Source organism: Sapajus apella, unplaced genomic scaffold (genome assembly GCF_009761245.1).
Source record: "Sapajus apella isolate SASKATOON/1434 unplaced genomic scaffold, GSC_monkey_1.0 scaffold80, whole genome shotgun sequence".
NCBI classification, from domain to species: Eukaryota; Metazoa; Chordata; class Mammalia; order Primates; family Cebidae; genus Sapajus; species Sapajus apella.
The window spans coordinates 3,370,055-3,394,232 of NW_022437020.1; the positions used below are offsets into that span (position 1 = coordinate 3,370,055).

The following is a 24,178-nucleotide window of genomic DNA, read 5'->3' on the forward strand; positions in this document are numbered from 1 at the left end:
TGTGCACAGATCTTCAGTTTAGAACACAGATGTCAAATGAGATCCCAACCATTATGGAGTGTCTTTTTCAAAGCTGGATCTTGGGTTCAGAGAGATGCCTTAGGGTCACCCCTTGAGGGATGGGAGGGCCTCCAAAACCTCTCCTCTGCGGCCAGAGCATCTCAGGTTTTGCCTGTGCTCTATATTGGGATTCTATTTGAAGAAAGGGTTTTGTTGCTGAAAAATAAAGATTGAAAACCACCTATCTAGTAAAAACCCCTTCATTTTACAGATGAGGAGATGCAAAGGCCCAAGGAGGTGAATTTTTTTTTTTTTCATCAGCAATGTGTTTAGAGGCATAAACAGGTCGAGCACAGCTTATTCAATACTGCTGCAGGGTTTTTTCTCGGTAAAATATTTAGCACAGTGTCTGACTGCTTGTTGTCATTGACTCATCCCACCTCAGTAACCTGAGATAGGTGCGTGGGGAGTTCAGTACCTATGGAACGTTGCTCCAGTGCTTCTCAATATTGGTGCCCTGTTGCATAGAACTGTCTGGCATTTTGCAGGATGTGTAGCAAACCTGGCTCTCACCTACTTGCTACCAGTAACTTTCCTTGATGACTGTGTGGAAAACACACAAGCATATGTACACAGACACATGCACACACAGCATTCCTTTGTTCCATAGCACATGTCCAGACACCCCTAGGGGACCAGCACTGCCCCCACTTAGGACCTCTGGCCTCGCCCCCCACATCTCTAGTTGTATTACTTTGCACCATCTGCACATCCTTAATTCTATGCTTGTCTGATAGATTGTAGTCATTTCTTCCTGGCCACCTCCCAGCCAGGTGTGCATTCAGAAGCAAAACCACTTCCTGTGGTCCAGTCTTTCACAGACATGGCCTGTCGGATGACTGCACTAACCTTGTCTCTCACTTCTACACCTGCACAGGGTAACTGAGATAGCTCAGGTACTTCTCAGTATCGCTGACGTTGTCACCACTGTGATATACCAGGACCCTGCCAATACCGATGGTGGGAGGATTTGAAATTTTGTGCTAGTCCAAGGAGCAAAGATCAGTTACGCAAATGCAGAGAACTCTGTGTCCCAAATGTCATCTGGACAGTGGGAACTGGGGCCTCCTGTGATGAATGGCCAGCGTGTTGTTTTAGTAGGTGCAAAGAATAATGCCCTTGCATTTCACAAGTCATTGTGCTGTCATGCTTCCTTCACATAATAGGAAATGCTTTTCCAAATGAGTGTTGGGTTGCTTCACAGAGGCAAAAAAAAGCAATTTAAGATGTCCCTTGTAATCCATGTTTTGTCATTTGGGCATTCATTTATTATTTTAGCTATTTCCTGTTTGTAACCGAGATGTATACCTGTCTTAGTGGTCATTCTGTTCTTCCTCTTCATGAATTTTAAAGAATTTTTTTTTTTTTGGTATCCTTTTCCTTTTTCCTCTTCTGTAGTACAAAAGATAACAAAAGTATCTCTTGGGAGCTGGCTCCACTGCTTCACCCTGCAGCGAACTTGCAGGTGGGGGATATCTATGATAAAATATCGACTGCTTCTCAGACTGAAAGATTGAGCTAGCATAGGCACATCACTGACATGCTACTTATAGTTCCTTCTTCGTGGCTATTGTTGAAATATTTCAAGGTTTTTGTTTTAAACACATTTGCTTTGCTTTGCGATCTTCATTCTAAGACCCAGCTATTTTATTTTTCAACTGTTGGGAAAGCCTTTTTGCATCAGGAGGCTCTCTGCTGGTGCAATGTTTCTTAACTGTCTCTTCTCCAAGGCCTGTCTCATGATTTGGTTTTGGATAAAACGTTGATGTTCATAATGGAACATTGGAATTAAAACTCTGGATGGACTGTCTGGGGAAATTCTCTTCAAGGAAGCCATGTAGGCAGTTTAGTGGGAGGGAATGAACATCAGCTCTGGGGTCACCCATCCTGAGCTTGCTGGTAATCACGCTGTCTGCTCGCCATGAGACTTAGACAGTGGATTCCTGTGGAGTCTGTCTCTGTATCTGTAGAATGGGCTCACTGGCCAACTGGCAGGGTCATCATAGCTGACAATAACAACGTCTGCTTGACATTGTTTATTCCCTTGCACATGCTGATGGTAGATATTCATTAGTATTACTAATTTTGAGATTTTTCAGCATGCAAACTATAGGTCCTCACACCTTGGGAACTCAAATTATGGAATTTGAGAAAATAAGATATGACTAGTAAAGTTCAACGTATTTTTTTTTCCAAAATAGCATATAACTTTTTGGTATTTTTTAGTAAAAGCAAGCAGTGACCATCATCAAGGACATGGTAGGAGGGACATCCATGGGTGGAAGGGTTGTGCAGTATAGGTCAGCCTGAACTATACTGAAGTTTTATAACCATGTATGACAAGGCTGGAGTAGTGGTTGCTCTGTGTAGAGAAATCACATTGGCACGAGTAGGTTGTAAGCTTGGTGATGTTTAAAACGTGGACCTGCGCAGTAGGTCCCTCCTCCAGGCTCTCCTGAGTCATGTGGATCTTGCTGACTTTTCTTTGTTCCATAGTCCACCTACCTGCAGGTTTCCCCTGAGCCACAAGTAATTCCTAAAATCACTGGGGCTGGTGAGGTGAAGGTGCTGGGGTAAGATTCATTATCCCCTGAAACTGTGTTGCCTACTGATTCCAGTGTTTGTTCATGGGCAAAACAAACAAAAAAAGCATCTGATCTTGAATAGAAACAGTGAGCTTTTAGGGGAGAGTAAGACATAAAGCTAAGTGTCACTGGCTCCAACTTTTAAACAAAATGTCAAGAGTATGAATAGAGGGTAATATAGATGATTCCATTTTGAGCCATTTCAAAGTAATCATATCAATTTCTTAAAGTATATTTTATGTTTCAAGGTGATTCTAGAGATTAACTCATTATAGAATATTCCAGACTTAATTTAGTTTGGAAAGGTTGAGAATGGGAACCCACAAGCCCATTTGGACTAGCCTGCGTCAGAGTCCTTCCTCAGCCCCAGATGGTGCTGTATAAAACGGCTCTGACATTCTACCAGTTTATTAGTGGCTCTGAGGCAGTGAAAAATCTGGGCTGGAGTATTTCTCTGGACAAATTGCACCCTATGTTGTTGATCTGCTTTTACAGCCAGGCTTGACACATTCACCATTTTCCCTCTGTTCTCCGGCTTCCTTAGCCTCTGAGATTTACAGCTTTTAAAACTCTAGCACTCTTTTCTGGCCCTTGTCTTCAAGTTAAAAGCTGACCAGTCTGTAATATAAAACATAGAATTATGGTAATGAATAAAAGGTTAAAAGCTATCATGGCAAGTAAAACTTGAGCAGGTTTGTCTGACTGATATGGTAAAATTATGTGTTGAATTAAAACATTAAAATGCTGTGGGATTAATGGAGAAAGACAGGAACGGGAGGTCAGAAACAATGCTAAATCAGCACATTAATTGCCTGTGGGAGGTGATTTTAATATATGCCTATTGCAGGAAAGGGGGAAAAAAGTAATTTAGTTTGTTTTCTTCAGGTGAGTAGAACAATGGCATTTTAAATCTGAGAAGCACCTAGTAAATACATTTATTTCAATTTCTCTCCTATATAGGGGAAGAAACAGAGGCTGCAAAAGATTTAGTTCACAAAAAAACACTATAATTTGGAGTTTTTGACTTCATGAGTTTTGTTACAGCACTGACACTCTTTGTGCATTCAATGTGTATTCAACAAATGTAGAGCACATTGTGTATTGGCAGAAGGCAAAGTACTTGAGGATTCAGTGGACAGTGACACAGAAAAGGCTGCTGTGCTTGGGAACTAAGTCTTGGGCTATTATAACTAAGCAGGCAGTGCCAGTAGGTGGAATGAGGACTGCGGGTCCTGGCATTGTGGATACCAGTTTGGGCTCAGAAGAAATCAGGCTTCCTTGAAAAACAGCGATCTAAGCTGAGACTTGTAGGAATGGTGGTAGTTAATGAGGAGACAGGAAGAAGAGCTTTCCAGGAAGACGGCACAGCATAGGCAAAGGCTTGGAGAAGAGAGAGAACTTTCCCTCTGAGAACCTTGTTGTGGTGAAAAGATCAATGGTGTCTCATGATAAGGCCAGAGAAGAGGGTAGAGGGGAAGGCACAAAGCCATTGGATTCCGTGCCCTGCAGATGAGCAATGGGAGTTCCTTTCTAGGCACTAACACAGCAGTGACTTGGCTATTTTGATCCCATAATGTAAATCTTGTTGTTGCAGTGGAGCTCCTATTGATTGAATTTTTTGAAAAGTTGACATTGGAATAAAACTTTCCTGGTCACCCAAGGGCCAGTGTGTTGTACCTTCTGAATGACCATCCAAAGAAATTTAGTCCCTTTGTGTGTGAAGTCATATGTGATGCCACTGGAGCGAACCAAATTGGTTTATGCTCATTGATTGAATTCCTTATATAGATGCCCTGAGTGTGTGTTTTCCATATTGTTTCTATCAGACAGAAGAGAGCAATTTGTATAGGTTTTATTGCTTTATCCATTTCATTGGATATTTTGACCAGAGTTTTTGGGCTATTGTGAGTTAAAAAATTGACATTAAAAAAAAAAATGATGTGTAATTCACCACCACTAAATTACAAGTATTTCTGTAGTTCAAAGGTCAGCAAACCAGGACTTGTAGGTGAAATCCATATGGCTGCCTGTTTTTTTAAATAGTTTTTTTGGGAAAAAATGTCTTGTTCATTTGTTTACATTGTCTGTTACTGCTTTTATGCTACAAGGGCTGATTTTAGTAGTTGCCACAGAAATCTTACGGCCCAAAAAGCAAAAATATTTACTTATTGGCCCCTTACACCTGTCGGTAAGAGAGAAAGAATAATTCTATACCCTGCCAATAAGACGTAGCCAAAAAGAGGCCAGAAAAGAGCAAGATGTCACTGGTCTTCAAGAGTGACTGGAAAGACGTAAGTGACCAACTAAATTATTTAGTATTTTTTCAGAGAAGAATCCAGTACACTAATGAAAAAGAAGAGGGCTAGATTCTTCTTTTGAGAGTTTTCGTATTGCAGATGTTTTTGATGAATGCATTATGGAATGTTTACATCTTAAATACTTCAGATATTGGTCCTTTTGTCTTTGAACTTAAGAAAAACCACAAAAAACCCTTTTGTTCATCTGATATTTCTCTTTTGGAAGGTTAGATGAGTATCATGGTTAACAGTATTGGCAATTCGAGGAAGAAAAGTCCTTTTGTTAAAAAAAAAATTCAGCTGCTTTTCTGATAATGCAGTAACCTCTTACTAGGTTGGGATTAGTGAAACTAATTCTCCCAGTCTCTGACTAATGTCCAGGGCCTCTGGTTTTCCTTTAAACTTCATAACAAAACTGGAGCAATGTAGGCTGGAGTTGAAATCGGTGAAATATGAGGCCTGAAGAAGGTTTTGTATGAAATACACGTTTTCTTTCTCCATCTTCCTCCTTCTTCCAGAATGTGGAAATAAATAGAGACACCAGGTGGATAGAAGAGTTACAGAATGTTATAAAAAGTCATATCAAGGGGGACTTCTAGGGTAGCTTTATATTAATTCTTAAGACTCTTATTTCATGTGGTGGGTCAGGACCTCTAAGAGGTGAAGTCATAACCCATGCGCAGAAAGACCAAGTTTTAATTTTGATTGACATGATGCTAATCTAGCAGTTTAACTCATTCTTTCTAGCCATTGAGAAAGTACAAGTAAATATTTGGCTTGTTTTACTCGTTAGTTATCAAAGAATGTAGACTCCATTAAACTGATGGCTAAATCATCAACCTGTTGCTTATAGGACACGAATATCTAAACTAGAAATGACTATTTTGCATGAAAGTATTCATTCTAGTTAAGGGACTAATATTTTTTAAATGACATAAGTGTAAGACATTCATAGTAGACAGAAATGAGTGAAAAGCTTGTGAAAATGTGTAATTTTGAGAAGAAACCCAATATTTACTTTGCATTTCATCTGGTATGTGGTTCAGCTTTTACTTAAAATGACAAACTGCTCTGTTTCAATAAGTTGAGCACTTAAGCAGTCACTAGGACAAATTTCACAGTTATTCTAATTATGGTAATACTGCTCACAGCATTATTAGATTACTCTAGAATTAATATCAGGTTCATTTTGAATTATCCAAGAAAAAATGTGTTAGTGCTTACTTATACATTATTTTTGACCCTCAAACGTTATGAGCTGTCAGAGCACTTGTGTCTAAATAAATTTCGGCTGCTTAAAGAACTGACAAAACCACCATCCCAGCAAAGAAGGCAAACATTTAAAGGACAAAAATAAATTGCCATTATTAATGGTATTAAAATAATGTGCCATCAACAGGCTATTGCTAATTTGTAACAATGTGATTAGCAGAGAAAATTTCTACAAATTTGGATTATTTATTCTTTCATGAGAAAGAGCTTTATTAAATGAAAGTATATGTAACAGTGTAAAATAATGCTTAGCAAAGTATTCCTAAGTAGAAAAACTACTGTAGTGTTGGTTAAGAATTTGTAGGGACTTACTTTATTAGAAATAAATGGCTTAAAGCACTTGACATTTCTTTCTTTCAAAGCAAATTTGGTTTCCCACTTGCATCATGCTTATGTAATAAAAATATTTAATAACCTATTTTTTCATAGATAGTAATACAATTTAAACACATTGATACAGAAAAATTGTTTTGATTCAAATCAGAGGATTTCTTAAAAATACTTTTTTTTTTGTAATCTGTCTCCCATAGAAATATTTGATGAATTTATGACATGCAAAAGCTCTAATAGCCACTCCCTCCTATAATTTGGATCACTCTTGGTAAATAGGAAATAAATGCCCACTTATAATTAATTATATAGACAATATTAGTATATAAAATATTTTAAAATCTTAAAGTCTAGCAGAGTCTTTTAATATAATATCTATTGGGGAAACTGATTGCAAGCTTTCTCTCAAATTTCTTAAAGTGGAAGTTTTTGTCCACTTTATATAGCATGTTCATTTATCTGTTTGTAATTAACTGCAAACGTACAAAGTCCATTGATGGTTTAGGGTAAAAATCTATCCTTATTGTTCATTCTGGGAAGCAGTGGTGGTTCCATCCTTTTCTGAGGTCTTGAATATTCATCTTATTCTATAATTACGGAGGGTAAAGGAGAATGTAAAAAATGACCTCTGGGAATACCATGCCCCAGTTTACTCAGCCCCACCTATTTCACCCACCTGCAAACATAAACAGAGCAGGTGTGGTCCAGGCAAACCCAGAGTTGTCAGTGTTAAGGCAAATAAATAGCCTAGCACCTCAGTCATCTTTTTTGGTGTTTGCTTCTGTATTTAAATGTGTTTGAGGTTTTCAACATCCCCAGAACATTGGCTGTTAAGAGGCGGAAAACATACAATTTATAGCAGATGGGTACAGCCTTTCCTGGCAGGGCTGCTGAAATGGGATCAATCAACAGCACTTCATGCTCCATTTGTGTGAAGGAAACCCACCTGGGGAAACCCTGTGGAACTGTGCCTATTAGGAAAACACCTTAACATGTTTTTTAAAGTAAAAAATCACCAGTTGGCATTCATCAGGAAGAAACCGGTTTCTCCATTAACCCTCTCCTACTTGTGTTTCTCTTGTCTCTTTTTTTTTTTCCTTCATGTTTTGAACTATGATCCTTTATTCTCTCTACTCATAAAAGACACAGCCCAGGGAAGACACACAGAATGCTCACCCATAAGACTTAGGCTTTCAAACTTCTTTCTCCCTAATTTTTGATCTGATCTTTCTGCAGACCTTATTTGGCAAAGACCCTACTCCTCTCTTTTCATTTTCCATCTGCCCATGCTGCCTTCTTTTTGATTTTTCTGGACTTCTTCTTCTCCTTAATTTTAGAGTGTGTTAGGCTGGGAGAGAGCATTATGAGTTGGGGCAACCTTCACTGCTCAATACACCTAAGACCAAGACAGAGTGAGTTTTGGGGGATGATGAGGTAAAAGCCAGGTGCTTTGGAGGTACTGCAGTGGCCTTGACTTAATAACTTTTCTTTGTCTGATTCCTGAAACTTTTCCAGGTGTAAAGTGGATATCTCAGCACTCCCTCTGAAGCAAGCCAACTGCCTGGAGCTGCCGCTGGACAGCTGTCTGGGGGCTCTCCTTATGTTGGTCACACTTACGCCTTGTGCGGGGGTCTCCGTCTCTGATCTGTGTGTCTGCCCGTTAGCAGACCCCAGCGAAAGAAAGCAGATCACCCAGCGATATGTGAGTGTTTCACCTTATTGTACACTACCCTTCCTCCCACCTTCTCTTTTAAAACAGTCTTTATTAAAACAAAATGTCTGAATTGAAAAACTGCATCAAAAGAGATCTTTGTCCCAAGTTTCAGTGTATGTCATAAAACAAGACATCAGACTTAGGAGTTAATGCATTAGTGAAAAGGTGGCAGTAGAATTAGAGCTGGTCTTGCTCTTTTAAAAGCCAACAAGGTATTCTGAATTTTTAGCTTTTAGCAAGTCTTTGGAGAATGTTGAAATCCTCAGGGAAGCAGACTCCTGCTTAGCTGGTCTGTGTGTGTAAATAGGACTTTTAATGTAAGTTCACAAATAACTTTATCAGCCATTAATGTTTGCAGTGTTATGGATACATTTGCAGGACTTCTTAGGATCAAGTGAGAGCCTGCTCATGCCTTGTCAAGCAATAGCACTAGGTGGACATGAAGGACCGCTGATCTGAACTACTCTGGATGATAAGAGCAGTGTGTGATTTCTCCCTAAGTAGTTGCGATGTCCTTAACAGTCCACTCAGCATTTTTAAATGAAATGGCTGTGTCCTCTTTATTTATTTTTTGTACCCTGGCTTTCTAGGTGCCTTTATTTGCATTCTGCTTTTATCCTATCTTCTTTATAAATCGATATGTTTATTTTAGTGCCACACAGGGAAGGCATGTTTTAGGAAAGTGGCATGAAAATGAAGCAAAGATGAATCCCTATTCAATGGCAATATCATTCTCAGCATAAACTTCAGTGTCTTCAAAATCCTTCACTGTGTAGATGTATTGATTAATTGAATAATTCTTTATCTTCGGGAGTGCATGACCTAGCCACATAGCTCATTGTCAATGCAGATTGCGCATGAGAGCTTGGCATACTGTGAAGGAGGTTTGACACAACTCACTATTAACATTCTCTCTGATTAGGTAAGCAAATTAAAATTTAATGGTGAAAAATAAAACTTTTCCCCAAGCTTTTCAATGGATAAGTTGAAAAATTTATCAAATTCATGAGGAGTTTTGTATATTTATAAAGTAACGTTAGATACCGCCTGCTTTAAAGAATGCTGTAGGATTTGAGGAGTAGTCATCGAAAAGAGAGTTGAAGAGGCTATGATTAAAATAGAAATATTGAGTGCTTCTTCAGCTAGCAAGCTGGCCAGCACGTTGAGGGAACAAATGCTGTTTCAGAGCACAAGTTACAGCCCCCTGGATTTGTGTTTTAGATTGGAAGAACAGATTATCTTAAAAGGCATTTCCACTTCTAAATTGTAAAAGCACTTCATTTCAAATGCGTTCTCTTAGTTTAAAAACTAATTATTTTGTTTGTTTAGGTTGAAATAGGAGAAAACTTTCAAATGTTTTTAGGAACGATGCATATTAGGCAAACTGTTCTTAAGCTTGTGTTATTCTACCTGAAATGCCTAAATAGCAAGTATTTTAATAGCCTTTTATAGATCCTTGGGGTCTATCACAGGTTTTTGGCTATCTAATGACAGAAATAGCATATCCGAAGATTTTGAGGCAGTTATCTTTTTCAGTAGATGTGTTCTGGAGGTATGAGAACAGAGTTTATCTGCTGGTCTCTTTCATGTACGATTTCTTAAGGATGCCATGAATATAAACGTCCAAATATTGCTATATGTGTTTAAGAATGATTAGTGGATATATTCAGACTTCAGCTCATGCAAACTCAAGGCTAAAGTAAATATGATTCCAGGATGATTATAGATGTTCAATCTCTAATTCAATGAACTAGCCAAAACATAGACCAGAAAATTCATTCTGTTTCTGCCCCAACTCTCTTTCCAGTGATAATAGTTATCTATGATGGGTCCAAGTTTAATCCTCTGGTATCCATGAAGTTTGTACTAACTAGGTCAGAATAATGTTGTGTTTTAAAGTGATTTAAAAGTTGCATTAATGAGAAAGAAGAGGGGAAAAGAGCATCAGTGTAATTCTACCCACACATTTTCCCGGTGGGATATCTATGCTATCACCAGGGGGCGATGTTAAAAGTAGATTATATGTGCTTCTAATTGGTTTATTTTAAAGCTGTAGTTAATTAATTCTCAGTCACTTTTCTTTTAATCTGGCTGCTAAAAGTGCCTAACTATCCTGTTAACTTATATATTTTGGGGAATTTCTTTTTAAAGATTTCATGAGAAAAAGGAAGATAAATCTAGTATGTACTTCTTATAGGACTTTATGACATTAAGTAGTATATTTAAAAAGCTATTTTCATTTGTTATTTCCTTTTCAACCCTCAGTGCTTACAGAACTCCCTGAAAGACATGAAAGATGTTGGCATTTTACAAGTGAAGGTTTTAAAGGCAGCAGATCTCTTAGCAGCTGATTTCTCAGGTACAGAACATTTTCATTTTCTAATTCATCTTTATTTATGTCCTGCTTTGAAACAATCCCCTGGAAAGCAAATGCTTAATAAGTAGATGTATGTATATAATACTCATGATCCTTCAAATAGAGTCATAGCGAAAAAGAGGCAGATTTGAGCAATTTCTTTCACATAATGTACCTTTTTTACACAGTCATTTCTTTTAAATGAGTTTACGCTGATTCGGTAATACTCAGGTCTATTGAGCTTCAGAAATCTTTGTGGATTATAAGTCATGACTTCTTTATTTGGTAAATCAAGATTTTGGCCAGGCTTTCCTATGTAACTTCAAATGACAGCGATTCGACTTCTCACCTTTCCTCTCCGCTGCTTTGTGTGCTGAATGGTTCACATAGATCATAAATCTGAGCTGGAAGTCAGATCTGGCTGTCACCTCATTGCCACAGTGACCAGAGCCTAGGCCCTGGGACCACTTTGCGGTTGACATTGTCTTATAGGAAGTTTCTCTTGGTGCTTCTCTAACTTGAACTTTTAGAAAGAGGCCAACACAGACATGCTTTGTGCTGAATTATGCTCTGGCACACGTAGAGTAATCTAGACACGCCAGTGTCTGACAGCGGCTCCCCACTCATTGCCAAATTACCCCCTTGTGCTGACTAACAATTTAGCCGCCTCCATGACAGATGCTATTTGCCAAGTAAATTGATGAATACAAAGAGTATTCTACAGCATGGTTCTATCTATTGATTTGGGATTGCATGGTTTTTAAAAAATATATATCTCATATTTTTAGAATGTGGGCTACTCTTTTTTCTTCCTTCTAGACAGGAACAATTTCACTATATTTGTACAACCTCTAAATTTCTGAGACTTGAATTTGAGAAAGCTGAACTGCTGGAAAAGAGAACTTTAATTTTAAGCACATTATGTTACAGAATTTTTTGGAAATACAAACTTAGTTGAAAAAGAAAAATGTTCTCACCCTGTTCAAAAATGAAGCAATAGAAATGACTACTCTATAAGATGATCCTGGCCAGCGAGAAGATCAAAAAATGGTTTTTGGGCCAAATAGAAGATAGAATTTTTGAGGCTTGTAGGTGAAGTGCTCAGATGATTTACTTTTTTTTTTTTTTTTTTTTGAGACAGAGTCCTACTCTGTCACCCAGTCTGGAGTGCAGTGGCATGAGCTCAGCTCGCTGCAACCTCTGTCTCCCGGCTTCAAGCTATTCTCCTGCCTCAGCCTCCTGAGTAGCTGGGATTACAGATGTGTGCCACCACATGGGGTTAAGTTTTGTGTTTTTAATAGAGACAGGGTTTCACCATGTTGGTCAGGCTGGTCTCAAACTCCTGACCTTGGGTGATCTGGGATCACTTGAGGCCTCGGCCTCCCAAAGTGCTGGGATTACAGGCATGAGCCACTGTGCCTGGCCTCAGGATTACTTTTAATATTCACTAGTGTTGTTGCAAATGTTAATAATCTCATCTTAAGACCTTTTTCTTTTTACTTATATTTTATGAAAACAGTCAACATTTCACAGGTGCCTTTTACATTGTTGGCTCTGTCATCCCTACAGCACATTTATAATTGCCTCCCAGTTTTCCGGAGATAATTATTTTTACTTCCATCTAATCATTTACATGCAGCACTTTTTGAATGCACAATTGTTGTTCTCTAGGGAAATGTCTCCAGCTCCAAGAAATTTAAATGCCTTTCAGCATTAAAAAAAATTATTTCTGCAAGTTGCATACATATATATATATATTTCCAGCAACTAATTGTAATGCATTAAAAGTATTTTTGAAGGCTTGTTTACAAAAACATCCATATGTAGAAACCTCCACCCCCGCTTTTTTTTCAAGATGGAGTCTTGCTCTGTCACCGAGGCTGGAGTGCAGTGGTGCCATCTTGGCTCACTGCAACCTCTACCTATTGGCTTCAAGCGATTCTTCTGCCCCAGCCTCCCTAGTAGCTGAGATTACAGATGCCTACCACCCCACCTGGCTAATGGAAACACTTTTGAAAAATTTAATTTGTTTAACCTGTCCTATCAAGTACCTCCATAAACCCCCCCAAAACTAGTTTTTGTAAAGACTGTTTTAGAACAGTGTGTCATCTTCAGAGTATTTTGACTATTAAAGTGAAGAGGAGAGAGTACCTGAAGAAAGGGTGTGTAAATATGGAAGAATAATTTGAGGAGAAGTGTTTTTATTTTGTTTTATATTTAAGGTATTCAGTAGACAGTTTTGGAGTGGATGAAGAGAAGTACCAACAAACTCCCGTAACAAAAAGCAGTAGTTAGAGATGAAACAATGCGGTGTGTGGTTCGGCTGAATGCCCTGGTGTTTTACTATTCCTGCATTTATGAGAAAATTATTGCTATTGTGAATTGAGGAAAAGTGATTTGTCATCAGCTAAACATGTGTTTAGACCATAATGATCTTTGTTTTTAGAACTGAATTTCACAGTCTGTGTTCTTTATACATTGTCAGGCTCCTGTGTGAATCCCCCACAGGGTTTCAGCCAAGGCACTGCTTTAGGGCTACAAAATGGATAGTTGTAATTTAATTTCTCTATGTTAAAAAAGAGGCCGGGCGCGGTGGCTCAAGCCTGTAATCCCAGCACTTTGGGAGGCCGAGGCGGGTGGATCACGAGGTCAAGAGATCGAGACCATCCTGGTCAACATGGTGAAACCCCGTCTCTACTAAAAATACAAAAAATTAGCTGGGCATGGTGGCACGTGCCTGTAATCCCAGCTACTCAGGAGGCTGAGGCAGGAGAATTGCCTGAGCCCAGGAGGCGGAGGTTGCGGTGAGCCGAGATCGCGCCATTGCACTCCAGCCTGGGTAACAAGAGCGAAACCCCGTCTCAAAAAAAAAAAAAAAAAAAAAAGAAATGGATTCAGATTATGGCGAGGTAACAATGAATACCTGTAAGAGGTTAGCGATCGTATCCCATAGTGGAGATCAGGTATTATTGCTGTTATCATTATTGCTATCAATTCAAAGTATGTAGTAAAAAAACAAAACAGTCCTCAACAGTGTCATTGGATCAGGACCAGAAAAACTACCCATATTTGTCAGTGCCAGGAACATTGAAGAAATAAGTAACTATTTCTACTCTGTACTCTGCATTTTCTGGGTATAGAGGAAATGAGTATAAGTATAAACCTTACTTTATAAACGAGCATTCGTTTATTGCAATTGCTCAGGGAGTAAAGCATTTACCTACAAATAAAAAAAAAATGCATTTACCCTGGATAACTGGGGACAGTCTCTAAAGAATGATGGTCATTTTCAACATGGTACAAAAGGAAACCTTTCCTTCTTTCAGTTCTTTTATCATATGTTTTTATTTTGTGGTAATTGCATGTTTCTAAAAACAACATGAAGTAACCACAATAACTGATGCTTTAATTTAGCTTCACCTAAGGTTCAGGAATCCTGATAATGCAAAAGTCCATGGGGATCGGTCTCAGCAGGAGTCCATACAGAGGTCATAGTTACTGTTTGCAGTGCGCAGGGACATTACCCCTTGGGAGGAAGAGTGAATGCATATGGGAAACTCTGTTGTCAGTAGTTTCCTAACTTTAAAGCTATCCATCTCTTTTCAAATAACAATTAGAAAAAGAAAATATGGGTCATTCAAGCCACTGGGATCAAATTGGAAGGTTATTCCTTGTGAGTTGTTATTGATGTATGATTATATAGTCATAACAAGAAGTTAAACTTCGTAAAAATTGAATACTCATTACAATGTTAGTATTTTAGAATATTAGGATAAAATATATACACTAAGGTAAATTTATTTCTCATAAAATTGTTTTATCTGTAAAGGAAAATAGTGTATACATTTTCAAAGGTGTTAAAAGATATAAGTAAGCCTATGTGTATGTGCATTGCCAGTGTTACAATATTTACAAATGATAAAGGCTTTAATTCTCTAATGTATAAACAGGTATATTTAATTTTTTAAATTGTGCTTTTATAAATATGCTCTTTTATTGTGATTAAAGCTATCTATTAATAAATTTAAATGTATAAATATCTTGTCATTTTTTAGAGTTTCTGACATTTGTATATGAGAGAGAATACTTTATTAAAAGAATCTTAAGTAATCTATCTTCCCTTGGAGCCTATCTCTCTAAAACTGGTGAAAGATATTTTTTCTCAGGTCTATGCCATCATTAGACATGGATAGCCATAAGCAGTTATTCTAGTAGAAGAGTCTGTCAAATATTTTTTAAGGAATTTGCTTCACAAATACCTTGTGCCCAGCGTAACCTAACATTTTTAAGTAATAGGTGATGCAACCTGATGTCATTACTTTTGTAGTAAACCAGGCCACAGCCTTGATTCATGAAACAAATGATAAATTGTACTTGGAGGCTCAAGGTGAATAGCTGTGTGTAATGTTTGAGGAGACCAGCATATTTCACTCAGCTACTGCTAGTCTTAAAACTTAGGTACTTTAAGAAGAAAATAACCCACATTCTAATGATTAACTGAGAAAGAGAAACATTTTATTCTGGACAGTGCTGAGAAATGGACAATGTAGCAGGTTTCATAGCTACAGTAGAGGCCCAGAGAGAAAGTGGTGGTGTAGGCTCCCCAGGGCCACATCTGATAATTAATTAATACTGTTGAAAGAAAATACAAAGTTGATCTCATATACTGTAAAAAGAGAATATAGTAAACAGTGGGTTAATGGGAAAATTGTTAGAGAATTGAAATGTTTTTCAGTCCAGATTGTAACACCTTTCAGTGGACATGACAACACCTATCTTACCCATTGAGAGAGATCAGCCAATGAAGAGTAGAAAATTGTCTTGGTATGCGCAGCACATGTGTGCAGTTTGTTCAGGGTAGGTTTATTACCCTACCTACCTATAGAATGCTGCTGAAGGCTGCCAGAATTGTAATGTATGGGGGTCAATTCAGCACCCGGAATTGAAACCATCATGGCCACCATTGGCGTATGCATATGCCAAGCCCACACCAAATCAATGATTCTTCCTTGGCATTCTTAGAATCAAAATGTGGTTTCATATAGCTACCTTCCTGTTACTTAAGCTTTGGCTTTATTTTCTAAAATAATGATTGTAGGTTACTTCCTTCCCCATAAAGGATGTTCCAAAGCCAAGAGACCATTCTTCAGTCTCTTTCTGCTTTACACTCATGGCCCTTACCCTGTTTCTCCCAGGATGCCCCCTGCCCATTCAGAATCCTGGCATAATAGGGGAACTAGAAACGTATGGGAGTTTTCTTCAACTCACCAGGCCAAGAGTAGCAACAAAGCAATCAAAGCAGCCTTCCACGCCTAGCTTGGTGTGGGAGGATATGAAGTGACATAATGGCACAAAACAACATAATGCAGTATGGGCTTCAGTATCCTCTCTTTTTATAGCACAATTCTATGGTTTAATCCATTTTCACATTGCTATAAAGAAATTCCTGTGGCTGGATTATTTATAAAAACAAGAGGTTCAATTGGCTCACGGTTCTGCAGGCTTTGCAGGAAGCATGGCAGCTTCTGCTTCTTGGGAGGCCTCAGGGAGCTTTGACTCCTGGTGGAAGGCAAAGCAGGAGCAGTGGCGCGGGAGTCTTACATGGCAGGAGCATGAACAGCGGGATGAGGGATGCTACAGACTTTTAAATAACCAGATCTCCTTAGAACTCTCTCAGGAGATAGTACCAAGGGGTGGCGCTAAACCATTCATGAAGGATCCACCTCCATGATTTAATCACCTACTGGGCCTTACCTCCAACATTAGGGATTACACCTGGACATGAGATTTGGATAGGAACATAGATCAAAACCTTATCACTCATCTTCATTTTTTACATTTCCATTATTCTAATAATCTGTATGTAATGATGAGAAGCTAGGGAATTATCAGGAGGCAATGGAGGAACAAAACTGGAAGTATCACCTTGACTCACAGTTTGGAGTTGCTTGCCTTCCATAGTCTCATGGGGATTTTTATTTCACCTCTGAGACCTTTTTGGCACTCTTTGCCATAAAAACGAACCAACCAACGAACAGAAGAAACAGCCACCCATCATGAAAAGTTTCCAAATATATCTGGATCCTCTTGATATCTTGATAATAAGGGTGTCATTTGGACCCTTTTCTGTTTCCATTGTTAATAAATGAAATAACTCCCAAATTAGCATACTCTCAAAGTATCTATCATAGAAAAAATAAACATGTTTCCATGCAAGAAATCCAGGGTATTATAAAGTATCCTTATTTAATAAGCATATTAGGGACTGTAAAAATTGCCTGATCCAGGAGAATAAAGATACATTTAATTCCAGAAGCTTCTGTTTCCAGGGAAAAGGAAATAGCTTCTTTTACCACTTTTTAAGTATTTCTCAACTTCAAGAAAGTCAGCTTGGGGATGGTGCTAGTAACTGACAACAGATATTCATCGAGCACCACACTTGGTGAACAGACACACCCTTAGGGAGCTTGTGATCCCTGAGAGAAGGCCCAATCCTCACTCTACCCTCTCTCCTCTACTGCAGGACATCAGGTGTAGGGGGTGGTGTGTCCCTTTGAGATAGATGGAGACCTTCTTCAAAATCAGGAGGTGGCAGTTCCAGTTCACTGTTTCCTTGGCTATGCCATTAGGAGGAGCTCTTGGTCTGTCCCACACACAGATTTGAGCTATAACTGCAATAAAGTATTGCATTCCTTGGGTACGTGCATGAGCCTTTTCCATGGGTCCTGGACTCAGCCTTAACTAAATGAATGTCCAGTTCAATGATTTCTTCATTGAAGATAAAAATTAGTGCCCATATTTTTGCCTTTTGTTTTTATGATAGCTGCCTCTCATTTTAATCTCTATGTATAAAGATATGGAAGATACACAGAAGCAGAGACTCGTGTTATTCTCAGTTATCCCACGTACTGGCCTTGGGCTCACTCTAAGCCTCCATGTCCTCATGGGTATTTTAAGGGTTATATCAAATTCTAAATGAACATGCTTGGTATATATTTTGTTCTTAATGTCTTTCTCGTTCTTTATGAAATGCATTATATTACAGTATATTTGATACATGAATAATTGTATAGGTTATTGTTTTGTTGACATATTATTTATAATTTCCCTAATTTTAGATTATGTCAGACATATAAACTGATAACCACTTTTATCTCTTTAGCCACTTTTAGAAATCTAGTTACCACTCTAAGATGTTTATTTTTGCTTCTATTTCTATTGCCTGCTTAAAATGAAGACAAAAAATATGCTTCATGGAAGAGAAATTCTCACACTGAACTATTTTAGTGCTTGAATTCCACATTTTGATAATCTGAATGATAGTTTTATCAGTATAAAATAGCTTAGTGTGTTCATCTTTTTTGTTGTTGTTATACAAAAAGGTGCTATGGGTAAACTCTTGACCAAAATAGGGCACTTAGACCCCACATTAGAGTAAAAATGTTTCTGCCATGTACTATATACTGAGTTTTGAGTTGTTTCTGTAAATTGTAATAGTGACTACAAGTTTTTTTATATTGCTGTTTTTGTTTTGAAACATAAGACTGCTTGTGTCAGAAGAGGAATAGTCTCACAGTTACTGTTCACTGAGTTTTAAACCACATGCCCATATTATGGTTTCATTTAACTGTCTGTCTCTTGAAGCTGTATCCATAGCAATACTTCGTCTCTTAAAGATGCCCTATTTTCAAAGGGATGACTATAACTGCAATTTCTAGAAAGCTCAGTAGTCGTGATTGAATGTTTTTAATTTGCATGAGATCCTCGTGGATAGCTTAGCCCAAATCAAGACCAGCTTTTGGAAAAACACAGAAAAACTACATAAATCTGCCTTTGGCAGGCTGTCTACTTCATCTGCCTGCCAGAGGACATGGACTGTAGTCAATGCAAAGTTTGGGAATATGTGGGAGACTTAGTGGTTTATAACTTAATGGTACCATGAGGGTGAATCAATTCAGTTCATTTGTGGCATTCCAAGAATTAAGAGAAGGAATCACTTCCATGTTAGTGAATGGCCTCTTACTAAGATTTTAATTTATTTATCAAATATACGTCCCCTATGTGATACCTTATGATTTTCCCTGGTGGCATAGTGGAAAAGAGGAATTGGTTCCTGATGTCATATGAAGTGACTGATGTAACCAGTGGCTGCCTGATTTCAATTATACTACTAAGGTCAAGAACATGGTGTTAATTCTTATGGAAGGGACATCAACCTTGCTAAGAGTTGGTGAATAGTGGGTAGATCAAGACGGGTTATATAAGGTTGTGGAGATTCTGCAGGAAGTGATGTTCTAGCAGAGATGTCAAATAGAGACATGAGGAAGAGTTGGCACAGCAGAGGTGAAGGAAAGGACATTTAAAAAATGAGGAAATGGCAATGTCTCAGGGCCTGCCCAGCTTTTTCAGAGGCCTGGAAGAAAGCAAGTGAGACTGGAAGACAGAAAGAAAAAGGGGCCTCTCAGGGGAGAGGATGTTCATGTCTTAGGTGGAACTGGATTACATAGGAACTTAGGAGCCAGGTAAAGAAATCTGGGAAACTATTAAGGGAATGATCTGATCTGATATCAACTTAAAAAAGTTTATTCTGGCAGCTGTGAGGAGCAGGGATTTTTGAGGGGAGAATGAAAATGGGAAGATGCTAGACAAGATCAGTGAATAATGATATTGTTGAGGGGCTTGAGAAGTAGCAGGGAAGTGCAGTTAGAAGAAGAAAACATTTAGGGCCAGATGCAGTGACTCACCTGTGATTTCAACACTTTAAGAGGACAAGAACGGAGGATTGTTTGAGCCCAGAGGTTCCAGACAAGACTGGTCAACATGAGGAAACCTGGTGTCTACCAGAAGAAAAAAAAAAAAAAAATCAATGAATCAGGTATGGTGGCATGTCCTTGTAGTCCTTGCTAGTCATAGAGGCTGAGGCAGGAGGATTGCTTGAGCCCAGGAATTCGAGGTTACAGTACTGTGAGCTATGATTGCACCATTGCACTCCAACCTGGGTAACAGAGTGAGACCTTGTCTGTATTTAAAAAGTAATAATAAAAAAGGAAGCATTCTCATGTCACTCATCTTGTTTGCTCTAGGTCTTACAATATAGGATTATCAGAGATTTAGCTAAATAACATTCAACAAGGTGAAGTTCCATTCTTCCTTTGCTGTTCTTGTAGTCCTAGTATGGACCTGTCTGCCCCTTGTTCTAGACATGTGTCGCAGCAAAGTGAGCAGGTCTTTGCCTGTGTGATGCTGAAGAAGCCGTTATTTGTCCTAGAGAAGGCCAGGACCCATCTGGGAAAGGCCGGACATATGTGAAAAGTTAGGCCTAGAAGAACAGAGATCAACATTTTATCTTCTTATAAAAGCCCTCTTGGCTCCTAGCATGGTGCTTTGCACATTCTGAGGATCATAGAGTAGTAGCTGAATATATGAACAGGTACATCATAAAGGAGGCATTATAATATCCAAACTCATTATCATGGGAGTCTGGGGTCTTCCTGGAGGCTGCGGAGAAAATTTCACAGAGAAGACAAGGTTAAACTAGGCATGAGAAGTTAGTTGGGTTTTGTTGTTGTTTGTTTGTTTGTTTATGTTTCTTTTCTTCTTTTGGAGAGCAAGGAGTTTGGAAGGGCACAGAGGGAAAAGCTGTTCCCCATGGAAAGTAGGAAGCAGAAAAGAGCCTTGTTACTCTGTGCACAGGACAGGATAGGGCAGCCTGGTGAGCTTAGGAGTGGAGGAAAGACGCCAACCTTACTGAAGAGTTGGTGAACAGTAGGTAGATCAGGACGGGTTATGTGGGGTAAACTGATAGAAAGTAGAGATTTCCAGAATTGATCAATGAAAATGTGCTCCAATAGCTGATAATAAGGTTTGTAAAGAAATGGATTGGAAATAACACATGAAAACAGAGTTTTAGAAATTTTCATCTGGAATGGCTCTGCTATTCCCCCACTTCTCCAAGCCTCTCTGAGCTCAAATGCTCCATACTTAGTTTCAGGAATTGTGTTGGCCCAGAAATGCTTTCTTCCAGCTCCACCCCTTGTATGGACTGTCCAGCATGGTTCCTGGTTGCTGGGTGACTAGAATGAAATGAAAAGTTCTGGTCATGGTCTTCAAGCCCATCTTTGTACCTATCCACCTGTATCTTACATTACCTGATGACGGCTATTTGCCTCTCTCTCTGTCATATATATCTCTGATAGTAAGGTTTGTAAACAAATGGCTGGAATAAGACATGAAAATGACATTAGAAGAAATACCTAAAGTAGATGATGGGGTGTTGGATGCAGCAGACTACCATGGCACGTGTATACCTATGTAACAAACCTGCGTGTTCTGCGCATGTACCCCAGAACTTAAAGGAACATATATATAAATATATATATCTTCCTAATATATTTGATGCTTCGACCTGTCCCATCTCCACAAGAAGGACTTATCCATTTCTGCTGTTCAAACACTCCCCTTGTAAACGTCGATTAAGAGTCTCCTCCACTAAGAAATCTTTCTGAACTTTTCTGAACCAAATTACTTTTCTCTGAACTTTGATGTTCTCATCTGTGTTTCACTGCAGCCCTCTGTCCTGGGCCATGGCACTCGTCTTAGGGGATGGTAAGGGCATATATATATTGGGTGTGCCTGCATGAGGACCCTTAAAATGAATCTGCATGCCGACTGCAGAAGGGAAATTTACAAATATGGGATATAGGAGAAGTAAGGACAAGACACAACTGGAGATCAGAAATGGAAACAAGTCAGATTGCTGTGGGATGAGAACGAGGAAAGTTTTCTTGGAAAGGGCAGCATTTTCAGAATAGCAGAGGCCATTATAAGAGTCCCTTGCAGGTAATAACTTAGGTGGTCATTGTATATCAGGGTCGGTTTAGTGCTAGGAAACATTTATTAAGCTAGGTGCTTAATAAATGGTCATCAAATGGGCCAGGCGCACTGGCTCATGCCTGTAATCCTAGTACTTTGGGAGGCCAATTTGGGTAGATCACCTGAGTTCAGGAGTTCGAGACCAGTCTGGCCAATATGGTGAAACCTGGTCTCCACTAAAAACAAAAATTAGCAGGACATGGTGGTGTGCGCCTGTAATCCCAGCTACCTGGGAGGCTGAAGCAGGAGAATCGCTGGAACCTGGGAGGCAGAGGCTGCAGTGAACCAAAATTGCACCACTGCACCCCAGCCTGGGCAACACAGCGAGACTCCATCTGAAAAATAAAAATTATCAAATGAATGATGTGACTTTTGTAATACATTTATTGTCAGTCAGCTTCTGTAATTGATATAAAGGTAAAACTGTTTAATCTCCCGTACTTAGCATTCAAGAAATACAAATAAATTTTAAAGCATTGTTCAAAATAGCAAAGGCTACTTAATACAAAGTGCTAGACCCCAATGTGAAACTGAATTGTCAGTGGCATAAATGTGTCAAGATGATGTGGCCTCTGGACACAGAGGGGGTCATCTAGATGTTTTACCTGTGAAATGGATGGAACAAAGAGGAAAGGCGCAGCCTCAAATGTGTGTATGTCAGTCTACCTTGTGCTTTTCTATCGTACCATTGCTGAGCATTTGGACATTTCATTTATTTTGACAGATCATTGTTATCTCAAATAAGAATGTCTGTTATTTAAATTTTACTCAGAGTCCCCATCTATCTGAAACTTTTTAAGAGAAATCAACCCATAAAGTGTGTGTACTCTATAAACATTTTAATGTCTTTGTTTCTTCTTTCTTCTCTCTGTTTATTCTGTGATATTAATAAATGCAGCATTTTAATGAGCTTTGACTGAATTATCTTCAGAGAGTTGGTACAATGTGCTCCTTGGAGACACATAACTGAAGTTCCTGGTTTCTGCAGGAAAGTCTGTTCCTCATTAGCTGGGACAGCTAAGAGCGGGCTTGCTTGAGAGAGCGGGAGCCACAGAACGGGCCCACCTGTGCCTCAACAGGACCAGGCAGCAACTCTGCCGTGCTGTGGAGTAACCCCAGGGTTTTCATTAAAAGTGTCAGACAGTTTCCCTGGAGCAACTGCTGATGGCATGTCATGCTGGTGTCTCTGGAGGAGCAGCGCTGACACCTACTAATAGTCTGACAAGCGGTTAAGTAGCTGTTTCAGCCTGGGTTGAGAAATCAAGCATGGTATACCTGAGCATTAAGCCAAAAGTACGTGGTCTTCTCTTCTTCACAGTGACTGAAACCGAAATGGGTTGTTGTGTGTTGGTAGGCTCTTTCCCAGCTAACTCCAGCCTCTTCCCCTGCAAATCACATGACCAGAGTAACCCGTCTTTACATACACCAGACTATTTGTGGGTGCAGATGGATTTTTATGTTTGATTTTTACTCCCCGGCATCTAAAAACCCTTTCGTGTTTGAGGCATTTCCCATTGTATATTTTGGAGAAGAGGTCAGAGCCCACTTTCATTCACAGAAGCTACAAAGTCAGTATTCCCTTTGTGAGTTCTGGCACTTCAGGCCAGGGTTCTTGGCTTTGTAACACATGCTCCGGAGTTCTTGCACTGGCATTATATGAGGCAAAGAAGCAGGAGCAGAGAATTAATATCGGAAGCGAATTGTGGAGCCAGTATTCTGGGGAAGCAGAGGCCACAACAGACTTCCTGGTGTGAAATATGGGCTGAGTTTCTTGTGCTTAAGTATTCTTTGGTTTATAGTGATTGTTTTTTTTAGCCTGATTCTCCAGCCTTTGTAGGAATCTGGAATGCTGTTTGATACTATTTTAGTAAATTTCCTTTCTGTTACATGTAGACAGGGTCCATTTCCATTATTTGCAATCGAAGACCCTAACTCATTTATTTATTTCTATGGCTTGAACATTGTCTACTAGTAACTGAAATAGTAGCATTGACTTAAAAGCTTTGGCCAGGCATCTACGTGTCCAGGCCACTAGTCAGTTGAGTGGAATCTCCTGATGTTTAATACTGATCTTCACCCATGTGTCTGCTCTTCTTCTCCTCCCTTTTTAAACAATAATCTTCATGCAGGCTTCTGCACATATCAGCATCTCTATTGATGTGCTGTACCTCAGAGCTCCTGGTTATTAAGTGAATTAGATGGAAGTTCAGTGACCTGAATGGTAGGCCAGCAGGTCAAGAGGCCTGAGCACTCTCTGGCTTAGGCCCTGGCCTGGGACTCCTTGGTCATTTGTTGGAACAGCATCTGTCCTTGTGCCCCCAATTAATTTAGCAAGCACCACTTTGTAAAGTGCCAGTGTGCTGCAGAGACAGGCAATGCATTAATGTCCTACGGACATTATGGAGCCATTCATTCTTTTCCTGACAGTTCTAATTCCAGATCCCTCCGCCAAACCCAACAAAAGGGAAGTGAGTTTTTTGCTTGGTAACACTCTAGGTCTAACTTTGGATTTGGAATTTTCTTACCTATTTTGGTGTGCAAATATGGGAGATAGGGAGGAAAGAGAAGAGGTGAGAAGTAAAAGATGAGCTTAATTTTTCTGGTAAGTTAAAAACCCTGACCTTTATTGAGTTATGCATTTTTGTTTGTTTGTTTTATGACACCAAAAATGTAGCTCATATATTTTCATAGT

General features: G+C 39.1%; 1 protein-coding gene across 11 annotated transcripts in view; it reads left to right on the forward strand.

Annotated features, from left to right (window-relative positions):
* Positions 1–24,178, forward strand: part of MCTP2 (multiple C2 and transmembrane domain containing 2) — a 262,031-nt gene that overhangs the window by 130,826 nt on the left and 107,027 nt on the right. For all 11 annotated transcript variants that reach the window (XM_032252795.1, XM_032252799.1, XM_032252797.1 and 8 more), the window contains 2 exons: positions 8,060–8,246; positions 10,524–10,617. In XM_032252795.1, the coding sequence (XP_032108686.1) occupies positions 8,060–8,246; positions 10,524–10,617 (281 nt within the window). The remainder of the gene's footprint in view (positions 1–8,059; positions 8,247–10,523; positions 10,618–24,178) is intronic.